The following is a 25,882-nucleotide window of genomic DNA, read 5'->3' on the forward strand; positions in this document are numbered from 1 at the left end:
CAAACAACGGCACTAATTTTATTCAAGGGAAAAGATCCCATTACACCGCACAACGTTTTGTCTACAATCCATAGCAGTAATTGTTTTCACCTCAATAGACGTCAGTGATTGGTTGAAATTACCGAAATACGACAATTTTTTACATGAAATAACTTCGAATACAAACATTTTTATCTGTTCTATAACAAAATATACAAGTATACGAAGTTTGAAAGTGTTTCGATACCAAAAACACTACATAAAACATAAATGAAAAGTGTTGCCCGTCAATTCAGAAAGATCCTCTTTCTAACATTATGTAGTTGACTTACTTTTTAAGGTGCAAGTTTATGTATCTCTGTATGTATGTATGGATTGATGGCTGTATATCTGTGCGTATGTATGTATGTATGTATGTATGTATGTATGTATGTATGTATATGTCTCTTCTATTTTTAATTATTATAAATCTTCCGCTGAGGAGGGAGCCGGTTTCCAACAAAGATACAAGATGGATGTCTGTATGCATGTATGAATGGATGTAGGGATGGATGTATGTAGGGATGTATGTATCTATGGATATATTTATGTACTAGACTACTCGTGACCCGTTGGGTCAAACTCTGAGTTTCCCAGCAACGGAGTTTTGCTTCGGGAACTTTTTCTTTTCCAGGTTATTTTGTAAGACTTCAACGAATGTGACATCGAAACCACGCATAAACAGGTCCTTTCCCCAGAAAAGGAAATATTTGGCTGCTATTTCTTGCACGCCCTGGTACCACGTAAACAATTATTTCGTGTCCTTTATCGCAAATAGCTGTTACGTGTCAGTAGCGCGTGCTAGAAATAGCAGCCAAATCTTTGGCGGTGAGATACGTTGAATGCACGTGAAAAGACCTCACACTGAGGTTACGAACAGGTCTTTTACGAAATATTTATCGTATTTTTAAAGTCATTTTCACTTTAGAATATTTTTTAATTATGCAAAAAAAAAAATAATTTTTTTGTAATGGTATTCGCTTGAATATAATTTTTAAATGTCTTACTCTTATGTATATATTTCAAAATAAATAAAATTACTCATTTGCAAAGATAAAAATTGAAAAATAACATTAAAATATTGTCTGTTGAAAGAATGCTTACTGTATAAACAGCTTACATTTTTGAAATCACATTCACTTAAAAATATTTCTAAATGATTAAAATATTATGTTTAACAAAAGTGAGAATACAAATATTTTCTGTAAAAAAAAATAAATTCGTTGTTAACTCACTATCTAACACACACACACACACACACACACACACACACACACACACACGTATATATATCTATACAGATCGTTGTTGCTGTTGGCACTCCGTTGCTTATGACGACGAGGGTTCCAGTTGATCTGATCAACAGAACAACCTCCTCGTGAAATTAACGTGCAAGTGGCTGAGCACTCCACAGACACGTGTACTCTTAACGAAGTTCTCGGGGATATTCAGCGTGACACAGAGTGACAAGGCTGGCCCTTTGAATTACAGGCACAACAGAAACAGGAAGTAAGAGTGAGAGAAAGTTGTGATGGAAGAGTACAGCAGGGTTCGCCACTGTCCCCTGCCGGAGCCTCGTGGAGCTTTTAGGTGTTTTCGCTCTCAATAAACACTCACAACGCCCTGTCTGGGAATCGAAACCGCGATTCCGCTACCCTAACCACTGGGCCATTGCGTCTCCACGTAGAGAGATAGATAAAAGTAAAAAGTAAAAGAGTCAAAAGGAAGAGTAAATACGGTTAGGCAGCTTTTTAATGGCTACAAATGTTACGATACATACAGATCCTCGTATATACAGGATTTAAAGTTGACACAGATTAAATTATGTAACGATTTACCTGTATAAGAAGATCTATATGTATCTCCTCAGGCGATACTCAGTTGCTGTCTCCGTAAGTAAATCTAGATTTCCATGCTACAACATCCATGGCTTTTTCAGAAATGAAAAAAAATGGAAAAAGACGGAGACAGCAACTGAGTATCGCCTCAGGAGATACATATAGATCTTCTTATACAGGTGAATCATTACATAATTTAATTTAAACCCAACTTTAAATCCTGTATATACGAGGATCGGTATGTATCGGAACATTTGTAGCGATTAAAAAGCTGGGATCTTTTTTAAAACGGGGGCCACATTTTTCATTAATGTTTTACGTAGTGTTTTTGGTACCGAAAGACTTTCAAACTTCGAATACTTATCTATTTTGTGTTATAGAACAGAAAAATATTTTTGTATTCGAATTTATTTCATGTAAAAAATTGTCTTATTTCGATAATTTCAACCAATCACTGACAAGTATTCAGTTGTTTACATTTACTCCTTTGGCTGATTAAGCGGTGTAAAGCGTATTTAATCTCCATAACTTCTTTTTTCATTTAAAATTTGCTTTTTTCATTTTCTTTTTTTTTCTTCGTTTTATTTGCTTTTTTCTTTTTAAATTTGCTGTTTTACCCTAACCCTAACCCTAATCCTAGGGTTACGGTTAGGGTTAGGGTTAGCCTATAATAGAAAGGTTTATTAGCTACTGCCAATATGCTTCAGCCATTTTTTGACAAGGAAATAATAATTTTATCACCAATAGAATTCTTTCAGAATCGTTTGTTTATGTAGTCGGCACTTAATGTATATCGGCTGAATGGACGTCAGTGATTGGTTGAAATTACAGAAATACGACAACTTTAACATGGAATAACTTAGGGATTTCTTTTTTTTTAAAGAAGACTAAGAGAAAAAGATGTTTTATATGACACATTCTACCAGTGTTCCAAGTTTCAAAGTGTTTCGTTAATGAAAAATGTGGCCCCCGTTTTAAAAAAGATCCAAAAGCTGCTTAACCGTATTTACTCTTCCTTTTGACTCTTTTACTTTTTACTTTTTATTTTCACACACAAGGAATACCTAAGACTAGAATTGGCAGCATACCATAAGAATGCTACCGGCTATTTGGGAATTCTAAGGGTGAACGAGCTCTATTTGTACTCTTTACGTTCTTAACAGAACACACCTCAACGTGAACAGAAGACACCTCAACGTGAACAGAAGACACCTCAACGTGCTAACGTTTCTGCCAGCTCGCTGCCTTAGTATGAAAATAAATATTGTAGGGAAAGAGATGCGCTCTTCCTTTATGTGAAGTTATTTGAAAAATCTGGCTTATCCACAATCATATGGAATTAAAATAATTTTAATATGACAGGGTTTTTCAGCACAGATTTTTAAAATCAAATTTTAAATTTTTGGATTTATTTTCATATGTAAAGTTGCATTTTTTGCTTAAAAAATTGCAGTAATTAGTAAATAACGACGACCCTAAAGCTAGAATACAAAATAAAAATATCGTATATTACACTCCGAAAAAGTTGAATTTTTATTCAACCACCCCGTCTTCAGAAAGACTTGCCATAAACCTCAATATGCCAAAACCAACAACAACAAAAAAAAAAAGACAAACAACCTAAATACATAATATATTATATATAAATGCTATCTCTATATGGTATATATACAGAAAAGACATCTACATATACCCGACATTCTGCTCTGGTTATAAATGAATGTAGATAACTATTAATATATCAGAGGATATTAAAACTGTCTTTATAACGATGGAAGTGTTTAAACAACAACAACAACACATGAACATCTCAAAGTTCATCTTTATTTCAAAAGTTAATTTCTAACAAAGAGGTCAAACCAGTGAAGTGGTCTTTTTGTGGTTGATAGATCTGATAGAATTAGTAGCCAAATCCACTGCATTTCACACATAAAGAAGGACATACTGGACAATGTGGTTCTGGGTTCTCTATACTTGGGGAAAAGGCAGGGTGGTCCAGGATTGAGGGCATTTGATTACAGGTCTCCATTTGGTTGATCTGAGACTAAACAACAACATTTACACAGAAAGTTACTTTTCTTCTGATGATAGACATTTGAGTGCATCGAAACATTCGGCTTCCTCAAGAGCTTCTCTTAATGTTTTGGTTGTACGCGTGTCTGGATCACAACTTGTAAACCACCTGTACAACATCTGGAAGCTCTGTTCTACAGTATCATTAGGATTGTCGTGTTTGATAACATCCAGTTGGTAAGTCTCAATTTCCAAGAAAATACCTGCAAAAGATACAAGAAGAAACAAATTGCAATACAATTAATAATAATATAAAATATGTGGAACGTAGTTTGTTATAAATATAACAAAAACAAACTATACCAATAGAGGAAGAAAAGATAGTTAAGAAACCTGAAAGAAATAAGCCATTGTTCTCTATTTCTCAAGATGTTGACAATAATAAGAAGGAGGTTTATAGAAGGAATGAAGATGAAGAAATTTTAATAAATAATGTTTGATCCCCATTTATTTTTTAAGGAAGGCACTGAAAACCATCTGATGAGCAATGCCGGAAATAATCATATGTGATGCCTCGCCTCCTCTGACTAATTAATACTTATAAATTATCAACATTTCGATGTATCTAGAAAGTGGAAAATGGACTATCAAACAATACTAGTAATATTATGCACCACTTATGGACCAGTTAAAACCAACAAGATACCAGAATGATCTCATTGACACAAAGTACAAAATATAACACTATTAGGTACACATCAAATATTATAGAAGACACCAGCTTAATTTTAATAGGGTCATGACTCATAATAAGAGTCTCTTTTAATGGATCAAGGCCACAATTTAGAGAAATTTCAATTATGGAGAAGTCTTAAAGTAAACCAGGCAATGAGAAAAGTTTTAGTTTGCAGGAATTAAGACAAAAGTCACGAACGTCTACACCATACACATATGACACTTGGGTCCTAAAGGAATCACTGCATTCACTAATATCTACATCATCTGGGAAGTTACCATATTTGATATGCAGGAACAAAGAGTGAATAAAAATTCTATGTGTACCCATTTTAAATAATAGGCGCAGAAGGATCACTGGCAGGTTGATGTAGAGGAAGGATGTGTATGTAGTAAAGTATTTCGAAAAAAAATAAGGGGAAAATGTACATGACTACTAGCAACATAGGGATTTTGTTTGAAAATGGAGGTTGTATGATGTGTGTTTGTAAAGTGAAATATTGCATCGGATGTGGAGGATGTATGAAAACTGGCAAGAAATGGAGTGAGCATACTTCACTAGAAGTGTAATGTTAATGTGTGAGAATGCATACAGGGAACAGATAAGCTGGAAGACAAACTAGGTTTTAGAAGGATCAGAAATAGTACACAAGAGAAGTGGTACAAATATGGGAGGAGTACGGAAGATAAACTTTGGATAAAGAAATGCTAGGAGACACAAATAGAAGAAAACGAGGAGTTAAATCTGACAAAGAACAACAGCTGTGAGAGAAGTCGTGTAACGCATACAAAATGAGTTTAAAATTTATTAATGAGTGTAGAAATTGATCATCTATTTCTAGCATATAGGAATCCACATTTGCTAGTCATTCCTCTTATTTTTGTATGGCATACAAAATGAGTGTAAGACAATAGTAATAATGAACCGTTGTTTGTGAACTGAGTTTACCCCAGTGTATGAATATATGACTGGTACATTTTATCTCAATACCAGAGGTATAACAAGTTGACCGATGTCATAAATGATGTCCTCTCTTAATTTAGATAAATCATTTCTATCAGCAGACTGAGAGGATATTGTCATGACTTCTTAAGTCAGGAATGAAAGGATCAAATCTAGTCCCCAGCACCGCTCTATGTTTCTGGTAAAGATATCTCTCAATGGTTTGGTCTACCTATATGTGAATAGGTACCATAGAAAGGGACAAGCCATTGCTGTAAATAATGAAAACATTGTATAGATGATATTTTATGTTGTTACACTTTTAGACAAGGGGAAATGGGATATTGTGATGTTCATACCTTTCCATACGACATTTATAATGTAACGAAGTATAAAATGATTTCAATTCGGAAACAAAATCAAGTTGAGTTTATAACTTCTGTTAGGATAATTATTTTATAATTAGTGAATGCTTCATTATCTTACAAGTACTAAGTTCAATCCACTCATAAATATAATCAACAATGGAGCTTGTTTAGAGAGAGGACTATACGTTTACCTGGGCCTACGGAACTACAATAAATACAGCCTTTCAATTGCGAAGTAGGAATGGAACCCGTTCTCGATCGTTTTGACAAACAAAACATGCCAAGGCGAAGTAAAACTTATTAAAATCACTTAGATGCTGTTATCTTCTACTCACCCGCTCTCTGCCATTTACCTCCTAACCTCTTTGCCACCATCAGAAGATCCTTCTTATTCAGCTCTGGAATCACTGAAATAAATATTTCCAAATTTAACAATTTATAGTAGAATTTCTTTCTCTTTATTAATAATATTATTTCATCATTACGTGACTTTCTACACATCTATGGTCAACTGCTAACCACAGTGCTTTTGGTCAACATTTTCATACTTTCTGCAGTGGTACCATGTAACAGTTCAATATTTAGGTCTACCACATGACACACCATTTCAAGTTGGATAAACATAAGCCTACTTGATTTCCTAAAGGTTGCTGCTACTAACCTTTAATTTTATCGCACACATCGCAATTCACTAGAATATCATTCACTTAGAGAAATATTTGAAGACTCCTTAACTAAAGCGGATACTTTTTCAGTTTAGCAATTATTAGTTCTACACATGAGAAACAGAAAAGGGACAAAATGTGTCCTTAAACATTGTACACTTGCGCAACTACATATCAGCGTTCATCTACACATTATTGCAATGGAAAAATATCTGAACAATGCATATAAGCATGACGGGGGATACAGACCAAACTGTAAGCATCAAATCTGGTATTTGTCCAGTAGTTTTCAATTATCTATTGCTGTTAATCCATCCGTGATCTAAACACCTTTATTCTTACTGGACAATGAGGTAGTGAACCACTGTTCTAAACGTTTTACAGGTTTCTCTTTAACTTTGGGCGTGGTTTCGCCCGTTCTTTTGAACCGCACAAGCTTCTGATGACCGCTGACAACTGATAGACTGCAATACTTATTTGCTTTAAACCGCATTCTTAACCAAGTAATTACTTAATCCGTTTTATCCAGATCTATTTGGATATCCTTGTGGTCTGTTGTTAATATTGTTATGTCATCCACTAACGTTAATATTGTTATGTCATCCACTAACGTTGTTAATATTGTTATGTCATCCTTTTCTTCTGATATCAGTAACATCTCCATAACAAGCACAAGCTAAATGACTGATATTGTGCAACCTACAGCAATTCCAATTTTAAGACGATGACAGTCTGTTGTGAAATCTTCTGTCCTGAGCCACTTCTTGAAATTGCTATAGCAACTCCTTTTCAGATCCTTAATCGGTTTTCATATATAAAAGAAGTCTATCGCTTCCATCAACAATTTGTGTGGTACAGAACAATAACCATTAACCAGATCAAGATACAACATGCAAATCCCTTTTTATTCTTCTGTCTGTTTCGTATCGTATCCCAGATTGATAACGTAAGATTCCCACACCCAAGAATGCCAGAAATTCCAGTCTTCTGGGTACTTTCAATCACATAGTCATTATTTTGTAGATGTATAGCTGATGCCTTATAAAATACACCCATGTATATCTTGCCATCTACATTCAAGGTTGAAACTGGTGAATCAGTTCTGCATCAAATTACTTTGGTAAGTAAACTCCTTCTGCCTTGCTTTGGTCATCAATCAGTTAACCTTTATACTACAACTCTCTTAGTATTAGGTAAAGCTTATAACATAAAATGAATACAATATTTTACGCTTTATACGGTACACCGTTACCTCTAGGGTCACAGTTTGGTCTTGCCTTCTTCACTCAGCTATATACTTGTTTCTTGCTGTAATCTCCAAGCTGAGATTTGATTCCTGGTTTCGTTGTGCATTTCAAACTGTCGCTGAGTGGTAATGGTTGATCTCGCTTTGGGTCATTGTAGGTCGTTTGTATATGTTTGTTCAGTTGATCTTCAATGCATGTTAGCCTGCTGCTATTAGCATCTGCAAACAGCTTCCTAATAACCACATAAGGCTTCTTATGTACCTTCTCTCTAATCTGTTTACTTCCCTTCTATCAACGAATTTGATATCTCATTGCATAAGATGCTCAACGTTTAATTTTGTTGAGCAGAATAAAATGTTCCAAGGACCCTTTATAAAGTGGTTGATGTTAGGAAGGGCATAATACAAGAGAAAAGCTGAAATGTTTTAATGAAATATGTTCCTCAGCCAATGAAGGTGGGCAGTAACTGTTAATAAGAACTGACATGGACAGTGACCACCTATTCAATGAGGACGATATAATTTATTGTATCTTGCAGCCAGTATCTATCATAAAGAGAGAGACAAACAATGCTTGTCTCAACAACAAAATATTGTCTTTAACTCGGATAAAGACGATGTTTAGTGGATGTAACGATAGATTTACTGTCAGTGAAAAAGTATTGGGTGTTCACACTTGAAACACATATCATTGTAAGTCTGTCAGATTTTGAGAGACATCCACCGAGGCAACAACAACGTTAGTGAAATTAGTGAAAATGTAAAACAAAAACGTTGTCATTAAGGCACACGTTTACCCTTAAACAACAACAATTATTAGTTTTGTGTTCCAAATGACAACATTAACTCTATTATATTTTCTAATTTATCAATTTTACCTTGCTGGAAATTTTATTAAAAATCAGTAATATCTTTAATTAGAATTATAATACAGCCAACTTTTCTGTTGGCAATTAGGAATGGAACCTATTTGCAGCCATTCCGACATATAAAATATGCTTAGGTGAAGTAAATTTTGCTGAGATTAATTAAGTACAGTTATTTTATACTTACCAACTTGTTGCTGTTTAACAGACAATATCTTTGCCGTGCTATGGAAGTGATTTTCCTCCATCTTTAAACTATCTGAAATAAATATTTATAAGTTTTACAATATGGAGTAAAAGTGTTTTTGTTTTAATCTTTCTTAAAGCGTAAATTGTGTTGCTGTCAGACATTTCTATCATAAATACTCCACTGGTGACCACTAAGGTTTTGTTAAATATACTGTTTTTACTCTTTTACTTGTTTCAGTCATTTGACTGCGGCCATACTGGAGCACCGCCTTTAGTCGAGCAAATCAACCCCAGGACTTATTCTTTGTAAGCCTAATACTTATTCTATCGGTCTCTTTTACCGAACCGCTAAGTTATGGGGACGTAAACACACCAGCACCGGTTGTCAAGCGATGTTGGGGGACAAACACAGACACACAAACATACACACACACACATATATAAACACATATATACGACGGGCTTCTTTCAGTTTCCGTCTACCAAATCCACTCATAAGGCTTTGGTTGGCCCGAGGCTATAGTAGAAGACACTTGTCCAAGGTGCCACGCAGTGGGACTGAACCCGGAACCATGTGGCTGGTAAACAAGCTACTTACCACACAGCCACTCCTACGCCTATGTTTATACTTTCTACAAAAATAGATTAACCTTCCGAAATCCACCTCCACCTCTCTCAGTCTATTAAGACATCGTACATAATCCAACGATTCTGCAATTACCCCTTTAATCCTTACTTGATAAAGCTGGTTTTCTCTTAGTTTCCTCTTTGCTTTCTTAAATCTATGCCACATCTATGAAATTTCTCAGCGGCAAACAAAAATTTTCTATTTTGATAAAGATAATATTTAATGGATGTCATGATAGATTTACAATCAGTGAAAAAAGACAGGGTGTTCACACTGATAGTAAGTCTGCCAAGACGAAATTACACCTGGCCCTGACTGAGCTGTGGAAGTCCAGAATACCATTTGTAGGCATGTGGTTCTCTACATAGTAAAGCAATAGAATTATATAAAGGGTAACAAGGTGTAAAATGTTAGGTGAGGGAAGATAATTCTTTGACAAAATAAGTTTACAGTTCAACATAGAAGTATGTATCTTGAATGTTAACTGATTAATTATCACGTTAACGGGGTACATAAATAATATGATAACATGCTGCCTGGCATTGTGGTACTAAATTGTTTTTGTGACCACCTTAGGTCATGACTGATCATGGGATTGCACCTAGAAAGTTACCCTCTGAGGCACAAGTCCGGGCAAGGTTGTTTATGGAAGACCAGCAGTCGCTCATGCATACTAGCCTCCCCTCTCCATGCCACCGATGTCATCTAAGGGAAAGGCAAAGGCTGACTCAGCTTGGCACCAGTGACGTCGCAGCTCATTTATCAAGGTGCAAGTGGCTGAGCACTCCACAGACACGTGTACCCTTAACGTAGTTCTCGGGGAGATTCAGCGTGACGCAGAGTGTGACAAGGCTGACCCTTTGAAATACAGGCACAACAGAAACAGGAAGAAAGAGTGAGAGAAAGTTGTGGTGAAAGAGTACAGCAGGGTTCGTCACCACCCCCTGCCGGAGCCACGTGGAGCTCTTTTTTGTTCAATATACACTCACAATGCCCGGTCTGGGAATCGAAACTGCGATCCTACGACCGCGAGTCCGCTTCCCTAACCACTGGTCCATTGCGCCTCCACCGTGGTACTAGATATCGATATAGAATGTATATAACCTGACTAAGGAGCGTGTGTGACCTTCCTTATAATGAATACGATTGCGTCTCAACACAGTTGGTAGCTCCATGAACAATCAAACAAAAATATTACGAGGTCCAGTGCCAATGACTAATAAATTCTATTTCTGGTCATCTAACAATGACCAGTCGTCAGGAAGTGATTTGAACCTAAATAATCAAGTCATAATTAAAACCAAAAGGTAAAAGACTCTGAAAAGCTTCCCTCTATTAGCATTAATATAATTTAAAAACCAACAAGTGTGAGTATAAGAATTTCTATATGGGTGGTAAATGTTATTCAAACATTGTTACAAATGTATATTATATATAGTTACAGAGTTGTGTCCAAGTCACATTGGGAACTCATATTTTATTTCTATCTGTATTTTTATGTTAACAAATATGCTTTGTATAAACATAAACTTATGTTCACAGTTCTATACTACTTCAATATGCGATGAAAATAATCTAATGATCAAAATTCTTATACAGAGTTGATATTTAATCAAACTACTGTATCTGAGGTCTTTAAGATGATAAAATCATGAAGAAATTCTGTAGGACAACTTCGTAAAATATGTTGTAACTTTTCCATTTTACCGATTACCAACATGCAAACACAACTGATTTAACAGTCAGACTCACTTATTAATGTTGGCCCGTAAACTCTCTCAATTGAGATTTTATCATTCAAATTCCTACATTACAAAGTTAGCCCTGATGTTATAGTAAGTATTATTGTCCTTAATTATCAGTTTTCAAAGATACCGATAAATCATTAATCACTTATAGCAGCTGACGGACAATTGAATGTAAAACGTTGATATTTACTGAGGAGACCTTGGAGATTTATTGATATTTCAGGTAGTCGCCATTTATGTTTCAGTGAAATGTATTAGTCATCTGTTGCAGACAGTACTCGTTTGATGTGTGACAAGTTTCCTACTTGGATAAATACAATATTTAATGGATGCATTCATGGATATACTATCAAAGAGAAAAGACACCTGGGAGATCCTTTATCGTAACTCTACCACATTGTGAAAGACCTGGATCTACACAGCAACATGAAGTAGACTCCACATCATAAACTCCATGTGACGCACAGACAGATCATCAATTAATATTCTTACCAAATTTACTTTTGCTCTTGATACATGTTCTGCACTTGGGGCATCTTTTAAGTTTAATTGTGTAGCACTCTCCACATACCGCATTATGTGCACAGGGTTGTAACTCCACAGTGGCCTCATTTACTTCACAAAGCATACACCTGCAGAAGAAAATAAAAACACATTCCACTTATAACATTCATTTGTAACAAATATTACATTGTGTCCATGTTTACAGTACAAAATATTATGAGGAACTACACTGACAAGAGTGAGGCACATGGCCTAGTCGCTAAGGTGTTGAACTCATGATCGTAACATTGTGGTTTCAATTCCTTAACCAGTCGATGTGTGACGTTTGTTTTAGCAAAACATTTCATTTCAGGTTTGCCTTGTGTACACAACTGTCCCTAGTTATAGCTGAGTCCATGTTCATTGATCCACAAACATTTTTTGACAACTTGTCCACTTCAAATGTGTGCCTCCAAAACATGTTCTCAACCTGGATCCAGACTCGTTAGATTAAACTTCTTCTCTAGCACTTTCATACTGTTAAGACTCTAATAAGGCCAAACGTGAAAATCAAATTGCTCATTGAATTCGTTCTAGCATATCGCCTGACGTACACCTGAAATTACGTATTGCAGCTCCCTTGAAGCATGACTTATACAAGTTGGAAAAGAGATGCAAGTTTGTCTGAGGATATAGAACCAAAATTGGGCAAAACTGGAAAGGCCACAGAAAACTAAACAAGAACAATAATCCTCTTCTATGAATCATGACACATTTAAATCCAAATACAAATCATTGTTTTTAAAATATCCGCAGATTATACAACAAAATCCATTATTTTGAATCTTACATTAAAAATAATGATTCCAATCCCATTTGTCAAAATTGGACACATTCTTCACTGTTTAACGGTATTTTTAGCATGGCTGGCTACATTTTGTTTCACAAAGACCTCTCTAATTACCATGGAGGTGGTGTGGCGGTCTATGTTTGCTTGAGCGTTTCAGTAGTTGCCTGTGAGGATTTGAACCAGTCACAGCAAAAGGTATTTCTCTGCAACATATAACATTTACAATCCTCCAAAATACCATCATAGTATACAGCTTTTTGACATCTTTAGAGTTGCGTCTATGGATGCACATAATGTCATACAGGTGATTTCAGTTCCCCAAATAATGATTGGAAAACCATTCACTGGTCACAAAATGCAAATGATCTTGATTTTGCGTTAGCTTCAAACTGGTCTTAGATCATCATCTCATCCACAAGAGGTAACAACACTTTTGATCTGCTGTTTACCACTGCTCCTGAAATATTTATCAGTCTCACTACCATGTTACAATTGTCGGATTCTAATCATACTCTAATCTTCCCAACATATCACTAATGGATAGGAAGAAAAACCTCCAAAACTGCTTGCTTTTACTGATACCAGGCTCAGGAATAAGGCTCTGACTGGCCTCAAGTTTACAATCCCTGAGATATCAACACTAACATTCAGCACATCTTAAATTCCATGTGGGCTGCATGTGAAGTATTAGTACCATATAAACGTGTTAGAAGCCTCATTATTTGAGACTGACAAGAAATATCGATGAAAGAACTGAGGATAAAAGAAGGTGCAACAGATCATCCAACCATATCAAGTGGGTGTATAACAACTTGAACTATGTATAGCAAACTGGATAGTAAAATGTTCTGGAAATTGTATAGTCTTTCATCAAGAAACTAGTGATTGTATAATGCATTGTTAGAATTTAAGCTAGATAAACATATAAATATGATCACACACAAAGAATTTTGTTATTGTTACTGTATACTTACCGTGATAGTAAAAATGTTCGTAATTTTTCTTTCAAATTTCCATTTTCAATGAGGTCCAGCGGTGCGTTACTCTTGTAATTTTTATGGTAAAAGTCGGCACCCTTGCTGGCTAGATAACAAGCAGCCACCACACCAGAGAGCCTCTTTTCCTTGCTTAGTTTGAGCTCAGTGCAGAACTACAAATGATGGAATATATATATATATATATATATATATATAAAAACGAGTAAAGGATTTGTTATATCGCACGTTCGGATGGCGTGCCTTCGCCAATAACATACCTCTATTCAACTACCGAACTCTCCCTTCCAACGACTCAACTTAAAAGAACTCGACGTCAAGTCTACCGATGGCTCCAGCTCGCTCTACGCGACACTTCTACGACTAGCTATCACGTCCACTATTTATACGTATTGGACTAGCCTACTTATTGTCTGGGGGCGTCCACACAACATGATTACACAAATATACATTTACACATAGTTTGTTTATCCAATGATAAACTGATTACACATTGTTGAGTTCTTGCATCATTTCTAGTCGAATCCATTTTCCATTTCCATTTGTTTTTAACTTTACTTTCTCCATTAAGACAATATTTATGATCATTATATTGAGCAAAACACACATTATTGGTTAACATCAAGATTGATGATACTTAATGAGTAAATATTTACTTGTCAATCACAAATAACAAAAAATATTTAATAAAAAAAAAAAACAATATAAAAACATCATAGCATCAAGTCAAATATGCAAAATATAAGGGAACAAATGTCACAATAATAAAACACAACAAACGAACAAGAACCTATCTACACAACTGGCTTGAAAAAGCCAACAGGCCATAGCAGGAGAAATACTTATGGGAAAGTATTGTATATATAAATAGGACACCACAAATAATGTATGTTATACCAGGAAGGAAGACACCAACAACATAGTAATGTCTTCAGACATAACAACTAAATCAACGCCACACAGACATATCCAAACAGATCAATAAGGTTTCCATAATTAAGTGGATTTGAGAAAAAAACTGGGTTTATGAGGCATCGGATGTTGTGCGCAAGAGAGAAGACTGCACTGGTATGGTTATGTAATTCATATGGATGAAGATAACTGCATCAAGATGTGCTGATCTCTAATTTGGCAGAAACGTGTGGAAGGGGTCGACGAAGGAAGGTGTGCAATAAAGTGGTGAAAAAGGAGCTTCAGTTAGCTATGTCTTTGAGGGTGGAAGGAGAGGGAATGTTGTTAGTTACAAAACTAGGGTTATTAGGGGAGACTTGATTACTTAATAGTAAAGAAAGAACACACACACACACAAATACACACATATATATTCACGTACAGTTTTAAAAGTTACCTTGTCTAAAAGACACAAGGGTCGGTACTCAGAATGAAACACCGTCCTCTTCACTGCAAGGTGCAGACAATTGCTCCCTTCATTGTTGACAGCATTAACGTCTGCCCCCCTTGCTATCAGCTTCCGTATCATTCCAAGGTGACCCCGGGAGACGGCTTCAAGCAATGGTGTCATATTATCACAGTTCCTGATATCCACTTTCACTGAAAACTTTGTGGAGATAAAAATAGGAAATGAAACTTTACTTGAAAATTAGGGTGAATATTAATGTTTTATTACTGTCTTCAGCTGGGTACTTGATCAAGCCAATCATGTATGTTTGTTGCTTGTTAGTGAAGTTAATCTTGATAAGGTTCTCTATAACTTTCTATGAGTATGTATTAGAGACGTGATAATTTTATTAAGATGTCTTTGGGGAGTTGAACTAAACTGAACACATGGTTAGCAGATCAAGTCTTGTAAAGAAGAATTATAATTTCTAATGTGTACTTATAATGCTGCTATATTAATAAGGGGTTCATATTAATAGCCACATACTAATAAAGGGGGATTAGTGTACACATCCATAAAACTGTACACGCACAGGGGCGCGAAGAAACATAAACACACGCACACACACTCGCATATATATATATATATATATATATATATATATATATATATATATATATATATATATATATATATATATATATATATATATATATATATATATATATATATATAGGTAAATGATAGGCTTGCCTCAATCCTTCAGGGGTAGTCTGAAGCATCCAAGCAACCAGGGGATGTTTAAATCCGGAGGCGCTCCTGGGAATCACCTGTGCGGGTACCGTCTTGGTTAGAGGGCATCCAGAGGGAGGTAATTTATTGTTTAAACCGTAGTTTATAATTATATATATATATATATATATATATATATATATATATATATATATATATATATATATATATATATATATATATATGTATATTCATATATGGTTCCGGGTTCAGTCTCCCTGCGTGGAAACTTAGACAAGTATCTTCTACTATTACTTCGGGCTGACCAAAGTCCTGTGAGTGGATCTGGTAGACGGAAACTGAAAGAAGCCCAAGGTATATATATATATATATATATATATATATATATATGTGTGTGTGTGTGTGTGTGTGTGTGTGTGTGTGTGTGTGTGTGTGTGTGAGTGTGTAGCAGATCAGCAAAGAGATTGAGAGAATAAGTATTATGCTTAAAAAAAACGTACTGGGGTTAATACATCTGGCTAAAAATTCTTGAAAGCGATGCCCCAACAAGGGTGCAGTCTAATGTGTAAAACAAGTATAAGATAAACATACACACACACACACACACACACACACACACACACACACACACACACACACACACACAAAGACACACACACACACGCATATATATAGAGAGAGTCATTAAATCTGATATATTTGTGTTCATTTCATAACGACCGTGTTTCATCTGCCCATTAAAGATACTATTGCCAATGATGGTCATCAGTTGGGTCGTCACCACCACCAACACCATCATCATGATGATGATCAATTTACATCATGATCATATACAGTTCTTCCACAGACTAAATATCTACCATGTAAAGGGTTTGGGGGTACAGGTGATTAAATCAACCCCATTAATTCACTGGCATCTTGATGAAATTCCTATTAAACAGATCTATGAAATACTAGAGAGTGTATGTAATATGTTACGGAGATGTACTTGCATAGTAAGTGACCTGATCTGAGATAATGTGCTAAAGCAAAAACAATTGCAGCGTGGAAGGTGTTTATAAGCCATTTAAAAACACACAAAAACCGTTAGATTCACTTCATTTAAATTTAATTTGCTAAAATATTTTCGTCTCTTTGAGACCGCAACCTATTCATTAGATTTAAATGTTGGAGTGAATCTAACGGTTTTTGTGTATTTTTAAATGGCTTATAAACACTTTCCACGCTGTAATTGTTTATATAATATGTATTTGTTAACTAACCTGGGACAACAGAAAAGTCATCGCATCAATGTGTTGTCTGGAAGTTGCGGAAAGTGGAAAGAAAAACATGAAAAATACAAACATCACAGAGATAATCAATAATTAGTTGATCATTAATTACCAAAGTAATTGGATGATCGTAACCTAATTACAGTAATTATTACACACACACACACATATAGTTTGTCAACATACACTTTAAACAGTAGAACAATGACTCATACTTACCTGAGTAAACAGAAATGCATATATGGTACAATGGACAACTGTGATATAAACATGAAATTTAGGAGGGAGACAAGGGCTACAGTTAATTATATGGACTCCATTACATAACTGGTATTGTATTTTATCAACCTTGTAAAGATGGAAGGACAAGGTGACCTTGGCAGGATTTGAACTCAGAACATAAAGAGTAGTAAATAAATGCTACAAGCTATTTTCTCCAACAGTAATTAGACACAAGAAGAGGAGAAAAGAGAGAGGACAGTTTATTCAAAGAACTCCTGGGTATTACTGGTACAGATTATACTGACCCCAGAGTGATAGTAGATACTCTAGCTTGAACATGGAACATAACAAGACAAATGTGAATACTGGAAGACGGAAGTTACAAGAGAGAGAGAGAGAGAGAGAGAGAGAGAGAGAGAGAGAGAGAGAGAAAGAGAGAGAGAAAGAAAGAAAGAAAGAGAGATAGATGGGAGGTAGTTTTATATGGGATCAAAGGAGGATTTGAACCTGTATCATTGTGGTAATTTAGGATGAGATGAAATAAAGAATCTAGTCAGGCAACAACAACAACAATTATGGTAATGATTAATCAATGAAGTAAATTATTGCGTCATTATAGCGTGAAAGAGGGAAGGATGATTGCACCATGCTGGGATTATGACATGAATGACTCAATAAAAGATAACAAACATTATTGAATATATAAAAGAAACAGATTTGGATATTCTAGATCCAATGGAGACTTACCGTTGAACTACCAGATGTAGAGGTGTGTCACCATAATTGTCCACCGCATTGGCATCGATACCAGTGTGATTAATTAAAAGGCAAACTGTGTCTGCGTATCCATGTGAACAGGCCAAATGGAGAGGTGTTTTACCAAAGTTATTTCGTTGATTCACCTGAAAAAGGAAATGAATAGATGCGTTGAAAATCAGTCCAGAAAGTGGGGTAGAAGAATTAAAAGACAATAATTTGGAAAAAGGGAAGAGAAGGTAACAGATTAATTAAACAGGTGGAATGAATGGGTGGGGAGTAATTAAATGTGGTTTATATTGAATTTATACTTGCGTGTATACACCACACACATATGCGTATTCATACATACGCACAAACACACACACACACGCACTCGATATTGTTTCCTCATGGTCCTTTCTGAAATAAACATTAATTTAATTACAATTAAACCTTGGGAGAGGCATTATGCCGGTAATAAACACACGCACTGGTTCAGTCATTTATTAATTTATAAACAGTATATAGTGCGTGTGTTTATTACCGGCATAATGCCTCTTCCAAGGTTTAATTATATTTCTTTCAACACACGTATCCACATCAAGAATCTTGCACACGAAATACACATACGAAATTAATTTAATTAATTTTCCAGAAATATATCCTTTTCAATGTTTTCGTCAACATTTATATCTGGGGTTGGGATTAATCTGAAACTCATCAAAGGCTTTGATTTTCTCAAAATAATCATCACCCACTCTCTTCGAAATCAATAATCTTCATTAAAACATAGATATCAATAGGAAGTTATGAGAAACGAAAATGGGTGAGAGGCTTATATATATATATATATATATATATATATATATATATATATATATATATATATATATATATATATAATGCGAGAGAGTTAGGGGTTGAGGATTCAACCCACTAAGGGATAGTATCTATCCAGTATACTGCTGGGAGGTACCCAGTTATTGTTACACTAGTGTTATACCAATAAATGGGAGCGGATAAAAAAAAGGGTGGGGGGTTACCCAAAATTTGTATATCAATTAGAAAATGCAGGATAATATGCTGAACCCAACTACTTGCAGACGGTGTATCCCGTTGAATTCATTAATTTAATTCATAGCAAAAGTGACAACACCCCCCCCACAAAGTACAGGTGTTTATGACAAACCATGTTATTTTGCCAACCGGGTTTACAGTACTTTGTACTTCTATCTGTAAACCCGGTTGGAAAATAACATGGTTTGTTATAAACACCTGTACTTTGTGGTTTTTTTTGACACTTTAGCTATGAATTAAATTAATGAATTCAACGGGGTTCACTGTCTGCAAGTAGTTGGGTTCAGCATATTATTCTTCATTTTCTAATTGATATATATATATATATATATATATATATATATATATATATATATATATATATTATATATAATGAGTGTATATTGCATATGCCTATGTTTAATATATATAAATATATACAGAGAGAGACATAGATAGATAGATAGATAGATAGATAGATAGATAGACAGGTAGATAGATATATAGATAGATAGATACATAGATAGATAGATACATACATACATACATATATACATACATACATATATACATACATACATATATATATATATATATATATATATATATATATATATATATATATATATATATATATATATATATATATATATATATATATGTATGTATATATGTATGTATGTAGATAGGTTTCTTTATTAGCCACACAGGGCTCAACACAGAGGGGACAAAATACAAATGTAGAGTTTTTCTTATAGAGGGGGTCGAAAACAAAACAGAAAAAAAAACAAAAGTGGGGACAACGATGAAAAAAAACATCGCAAAACGTTTGGGGTATTTACAAAAAATACGAAATAATACAAAAAATTCCCAATAAATCGGGAGGTTATCCGTGGAAAGAAAAACCTACGAAAAGACCACGGTAACCTCGGTCTTTAGCGTCACAGTTTGTTAAATAAAATTTCTTTTATTTAAGCAAGAAACGTGAGTAACTCTCTGTTTACAAAATTTTAAAACGTTTTATAGAATCATGGTCAAGGTGGCTTCGTCATTTATACGTGCCATTCTTGCTACATGTATCCATATTTTTTCGAAACATTTGCTAGACAACACTTGCCTCTCTACTCTCACCTTCCTTTTCAAGTGATACTTGAAAAAGTTGATGAGAGATTGACCAGAGAGGAAAGTATTTGTCTCTAATCCTTTCAGACGCGTCCACCAGATGCATTCTTTGGCCATAGCCACAAGTACGATAAATACAGCTCTTCCTTCCCGTTTAAAGGAAGGAGGCGTGACGATATTGACGATAGACTCGGTTGATAAACCGACTCGTCCCACACGCGACAGCAGTCGTTCGACATAAGCCCACAGCTCCGAAATGGTTGGACACTGCACGAGTGCGTGCAGAACGGTTTCATAGCTCTGACCGCATCTCGGGCAGGTCGGCCCCGCATTTCGCGAGCCGTGTCTATAGAGCTTATCCCGAACAGGTAGCGCCTCTCGGTAACACTGCCAGGCCAGGGATCTCTGGAAGTTGTCCATAGGTCCCGGCCCGAAAGTCGTCCTGAACAGGCGGGTCAGGTATTCCTCGTCAACGCCCAGGTTCGCCCGAGATCGTCGTCGTACCTGCCCTCCACTAATCTCCTATAGAATGACTTCGTTGTGATGCAGCCACTCAAGGTCGACCCGGGACGGCAAAGTTGTTGCAGAGCAACGCGACACTCACGGTGCCAATTCGCCATTCTTCGGCCTCTTTTTGATCCACGACTGCAGCTCGGTCATGGAGACGAGCTGCGGGAAAGCGCGTCGCACAAACGGCGACCACACCTGCTCACCGTCGTCTACGTAGAGCCGGAGATGTCGCAGTCTCAGTAGATAGATAGACAGGTAGATAGATATATAGATAGATAGATAGATAGATACATAGATACATACATACATACATACATATATACATACATATATATATATATATATATATATATATATATATATATATATATATATATATATATATATATATATATGTATATATGTATGTATGTATGTATGTATCTATCTATCTATCTATCTATATATCTATCTACCTGTCTATCTATCTATCTATCTATCTATCTATCTATCTCTTCTCACGGACGTGCTGTCACATCGGCTGCGAAGGTAAACGTTTATTTGACCATTTACTGTCCACATTTTGTTGGAATTTTTAAATAATTTTGTTGCGAAGCACCTAGGCTTCATTTGGGTGTATTTTCAAGGGCACGAATTGACCCCCAGGGGCAGTTTCGGCCCTAGCAAAATACAAAAATTTCCTTCTTGACATTTGAAAAATGTCGAGAAACATAATTTTGGAACGCTTGTCTTGTTCTTTTGACAAGCATTTCCCGAGGCTTCAGATGCCAGAAGAGAAAAAAGAACAGAATAGCGCGTGCTCATGCAGTGACAGGAACGCAGATGCTGTAAACGTCACAAAGACTGTGAGTACAGCTACTAACAGCCCTCTCACCACCACCACCACCACCACCACTACCACCAACACCAACAACAAAAACAAAACTGTAACCAAGGTTACAAAACCATGCGTAAAAACCGTCACAAATGTCTCTGACGTAAGCACCATTGCTGCTGACGCCATCATCACCACCACCAACGACAACGACAACAACAACAACAACAACAACAACAACAACGACAACAACAACAACAACAGCAACAACAAGGAAGTAAAGTTATCGGCCGTCAGCAATGACACCATCACCTGTTCAACAAACTCTGCTGCCACTACCACCACCTTTGAACCAGGCAGTACATACACCAACATAAACAAAAATATCCAGAAGAACATGTCCGCCAGCACAACAAAAACAAATTTCGCAAATGCTCTAAAGGAAAAAAGAACAATAGTGACATTCACACAAAAACAAATAAAAGACACAAAATCCCTTCTTACGAAAGAAGGAGATGATGTCAGAATAAACATACCAAAAGATATTATAGAAATGAAAAACAAAAAGTGCATCATTTATAAACTGGTAAACACAAAAACCAGACGTGTAGAAAATGTTAGCACAGATAAAATTGAAGTTTGTCTTAGAAAAATTTGGCCTTATCAGAATCATGTCACCTGGGGAAGGAAATTTGGAACGGTGCAAGTAAGGTTTCTGGATGAAAATTTAGCTAAACAATTTTCGACACTCTCTCTCCGCACAGATGACTTGGTAATGATACCGAGTTATCTAGGACAGAGAGTGACCAAAGTTATGATAAAAAATGTGCCATCGGAGGTGGACACCCAATGGCTGATATCGGCCGTGTGCTTGGAAATGGAGGAGGCAAATATTTTGGAGATTACGGTCGGAGAGGAAAAGAACTGGGGAGGGAAAAATCTGGAAATCCTTCTCCACATCACGGAGGAGGCTTCACAGAAAATTCCTCCAAACATTAGATTGGCAGAGGACCACAAGCTGTATGTGGTGGTAGAGGGCAGGCGACCTCGCTGTTACCTATGCAACAGCGAAGCACATCTGAAAAAGGACTGCCCTCTGGCCGCTAAACAAAAACAACAACAACAACAACAACAACAACAACAACAACAACAACAACAACAACAACAGAAGCAACTACCAAATACCCCCAACAGAAAAACCTTACTACCAACACCACCAGCAACACAAAAAACAACAACAGAAATATCAGCAATAGCCACAACAGAAAAGACAACAGAAACTGCAAAAACAGAAGAAAAAAAAGAAAATTCCAAGACTGCCTCTCCCTCCCCCATATCACATACACCACACATAAATAACAAGCAGCCAACATCAATAAAAACAGCAACACAAACATTCACAGAAACACACACAGACGCACAAAATTTGCCGTTACCTCTTTCTGACTCCTCAGATCTCCCATCATCCGATGAAGAGAGTGGGGAGGAGTGGAAAATAGCTACGAAAGGAAAGAGGAAGCGCAGTAAGAAGAAAACAAAACAAAATGCAAACACAAACAAAGCAGGGAGATTCACATCTCCCGAAAATACTACTAACACCAATAGTAATATAAAAAAAACAATGCTAACAGCAATAGACAGTACAAACACAGAGTTGATGAATTACATCAACTCTAAAACAAACATCACAAATAACGATATCAAAACCAACAACCACCCACGTACAACACCGCCAAAACACATTAAAATTATTCATGTAACACCAGCATTACACAACACAATAAAATCCCTCTACCCCAACTCGGTAGGAGGATTCCAGAAATATTTGTGCAAGAAATTGTACAATAGCCTCCTTGGTGAAAAATCCAAGGAGGAAACAAAACTTTCTAACGGTAAGTAACTTTCTGTTCTTTTGTTTTGTGCTTTAAAGCACACGTATAAATAGAATTATGGTGAAGATTGGTTGTGTGAATGTGCGTGGCTTAGGGTCCCCTTGGAAACAAGGGTACCTCTTAAATGACATCAAGTCACACAATTTGGATATCATAGCCATTAGTGAGACCAGACTCCATGAACCGCGGGCCCTAAAGTCCATGTTTGGCGGACAGTTTAACATTTATTTTTCTCCCTGTCTGCCGAGGATGGGCGGTAGTGGCACGGCGGTTCTTTTTCGCAAGAGTCTGGATCTCCAAGTAAAGACGATATTTACGGACCCGGAGGGTAGACTGGTTGTCCTAGATGTGGACGGCAGCGATGGAGGCGCTTTTCGGTTGCTGGCAGTTTATGTGCCTCCTTTAACAGGTCGGTCAGACTTCTTTCGACGTCTAGAAGTATTCCTGGGAACGTCTCGTCCCTTACTTTTAGTGGGGGATTGGAATGCTACCTTGGACACGCATCTAGACTACGTGGGGAGTGACAAAACTAGAAGGGGATGCAAAGGCCTCATAGACCTGCTCAGACGCTTCCAGTTGTCTGACAGGTACCGACTCGACCACCCAAATGTGCCAACGTGGACTTGGAGCAACCGCATTGGGTCGTCGAGATCGTATCTAGATAGGATAGTGTGTAGGACAAGAGATAGAGATAGTTTAGGATGTCCACAGTTCCACATAGTCAGCTACACGGATCACAAACTTGTGACGTGTACGCTAGACTTAGATAAGGCACATAGGCAGGGTCCCGGTTACTGGAAACTAAACGCGTCTTTCCCGTCGAGACAGGTTTTCAGAGACCGGATTAGCACGTTAGTAAAGAGGGCTTTGACGGGAGCCATCGTCAACAACAAATGGTGGTTTGCCCTCAAGAGAGCAGTAAGGGCGGAAGCAATAAGGTATAGCAGGGCACTAGCTGTAGAGATGAACAGAGTAGAGGGGGAGCTAGTGATAAAGTTAGAAGAGGCATTGCGAAGTGGCATCGCATCCGACGTTTTAGCGGCGAGGTTGGCCCTCGACCAACACTTCAATGCTAAACACGAAGGGTGTGCTGTCAGGGCAAGGATGCGTGCTCTGAGGAATGAAGGTGTTGGAGCCGCACGAGAGACCCGGGTGGCGGAGGCGCAGCGGGGTAACAGAGCCACCATCCGGTCTCTGGTAGACGAACATGGGCGCGAATTGCTCGAGCCGAGCAAGATGTGCGAGGCGTTTCAGCGGCATTTTGCCCGACTGTTCCGGATGAGTGGCGAGCGAGAAGGCAGGGTGGACTTTAGTGCCTACCTGCACAGCTTGCCACGACTCTCAGCAAGAGAGGCGGAGTGCTGCGAAGGGGTCATCACGGCGGAGGAGGTGAGGGACGCGATGGCGGGTTGCTCGACGGACAAATCTCCGGGTTTGGATGGGCTGCCCTACGAGCTTTACAACTGTATGCCAGACTTGTTTGGAGAAGTCTTGGCGGTCGTGTACTGCAACTGGCAGCAGAACGGGAGCATTCCCGGTTTTGTGAGCCGAGGAGCGGTAACGCTGCTGAAGAAAGATCCAAACAAGGGGGACGCCATAGATAACTTTAGGCCCATCACTCTGCTCAATGCAGACATGAAAATTTTGGCCAAGGTGTTAGCCAAGGTGTTAGCCAAGGTGTTAGCCAAGCGGTTGGCGCTTGTCATCGAGAAACTGGTCGGCACGGAGCAGACGTGCGCCGTGCCGGGCCGGAGCATCCATGACAACCTCCATCTGATGCGCTACATCATAGAGAGGGTAGTTAAGGAACCTGGCATGGGTGGGGCCCTGATCAATTTGGATCAATCGAAAGCTTTCGATAGGGTAGACCATCGATACTTGGAGGCCGTCCTCGAAGCGGCCGGCTTCGGTCCCGTTTTCCGCGGCTGGATGGCTGCCTTGTACACAGGCATCCGTTCGGTTGTTCGCGTCAATGGACGTCTATCGGGACCCTTCGACATTGCACGTTCGGTTCGTCAGGGATGCCCCCTGTCGCCGCTCCTGTACGTATTGACTCTCGAGCCACTACTGCGGAAGCTGGCGACGCTGAGGGGCATCCCGCGAGAACTGGGGTGCGGGACGAGCGTGTCGGCATACGCGGACGACGTCACCGTCATAGCGTCTAGCCACGAGCACATCGAGCTTGTCGGCGAGACGCTGAAAGACTACGAAGCGGTGACGGGAGCGAAAATCAACCGGGATAAGTCGGTGGGTTTGCTGCTCGGCACCTGGAGGAGCAAGCCCATACCGTCCGGCAGCGCCTCAGTAGTGGGACGCTCGACGGACGGTCCGGTCAAGTTGCTCGGAGTCTGGTTCGGTCCGGACCTGCAAACGGAGAAGAACTGGGACGAGATAACGAGTAGGGTGGCCACTCTCTGCCGGCAATGGTCCGAGAGGAAGCTGTTCCTAAAAGGTCGGGCGGAGGTGGCGAACGCGTACATCGCGTCCGTCATCGAATACCGCCTGACCGTCGTGCCTTGTCCCGATCGCGCCATCACCGAAATGGAGCGCATCCTCTTCCGCTTTTTGTGGAAAGGAAGC

At 37.8% G+C, this 25,882-nt stretch overlaps 1 protein-coding gene across 2 annotated transcripts in view; it reads right to left on the reverse strand.

Moving 5' to 3' along the window:
• Positions 1-3,660: 3,660 nt before the first annotated feature.
• LOC106868083 (uncharacterized) overlaps positions 3,661-25,882 on the reverse strand; it is a 34,781-nt gene continuing 12,559 nt past the window's right edge. The window contains exons 5-12 of one of the 2 annotated variants that reach the window (XM_089345296.1): positions 17,918-18,072; positions 16,940-16,976; positions 14,934-15,143; positions 13,565-13,740; positions 11,750-11,889; positions 8,880-8,951; positions 6,251-6,322; positions 3,661-4,132 (exon numbers count right to left, since the gene is read on the reverse strand). In XM_089345296.1, the coding sequence (XP_089201422.1) occupies positions 3,927-4,132; positions 6,251-6,322; positions 8,880-8,951; positions 11,750-11,889; positions 13,565-13,740; positions 14,934-15,143; positions 16,940-16,976; positions 17,918-18,072 (1,068 nt within the window). In that variant the 3' untranslated portion in view covers positions 3,661-3,926. The remainder of the gene's footprint in view (positions 4,133-6,250; positions 6,323-8,879; positions 8,952-11,749; positions 11,890-13,564; positions 13,741-14,933; positions 15,144-16,939; positions 16,977-17,917; positions 18,073-25,882) is intronic. The other variant, XM_089345297.1, reaches the window with a different exon arrangement.

The sequence above is a fragment of the Octopus bimaculoides genome, chromosome 29 (assembly GCF_046866305.1).
Source record: "Octopus bimaculoides isolate indiv1 chromosome 29, ASM4686630v1, whole genome shotgun sequence".
NCBI classification, from domain to species: Eukaryota; Metazoa; Mollusca; class Cephalopoda; order Octopoda; family Octopodidae; genus Octopus; species Octopus bimaculoides.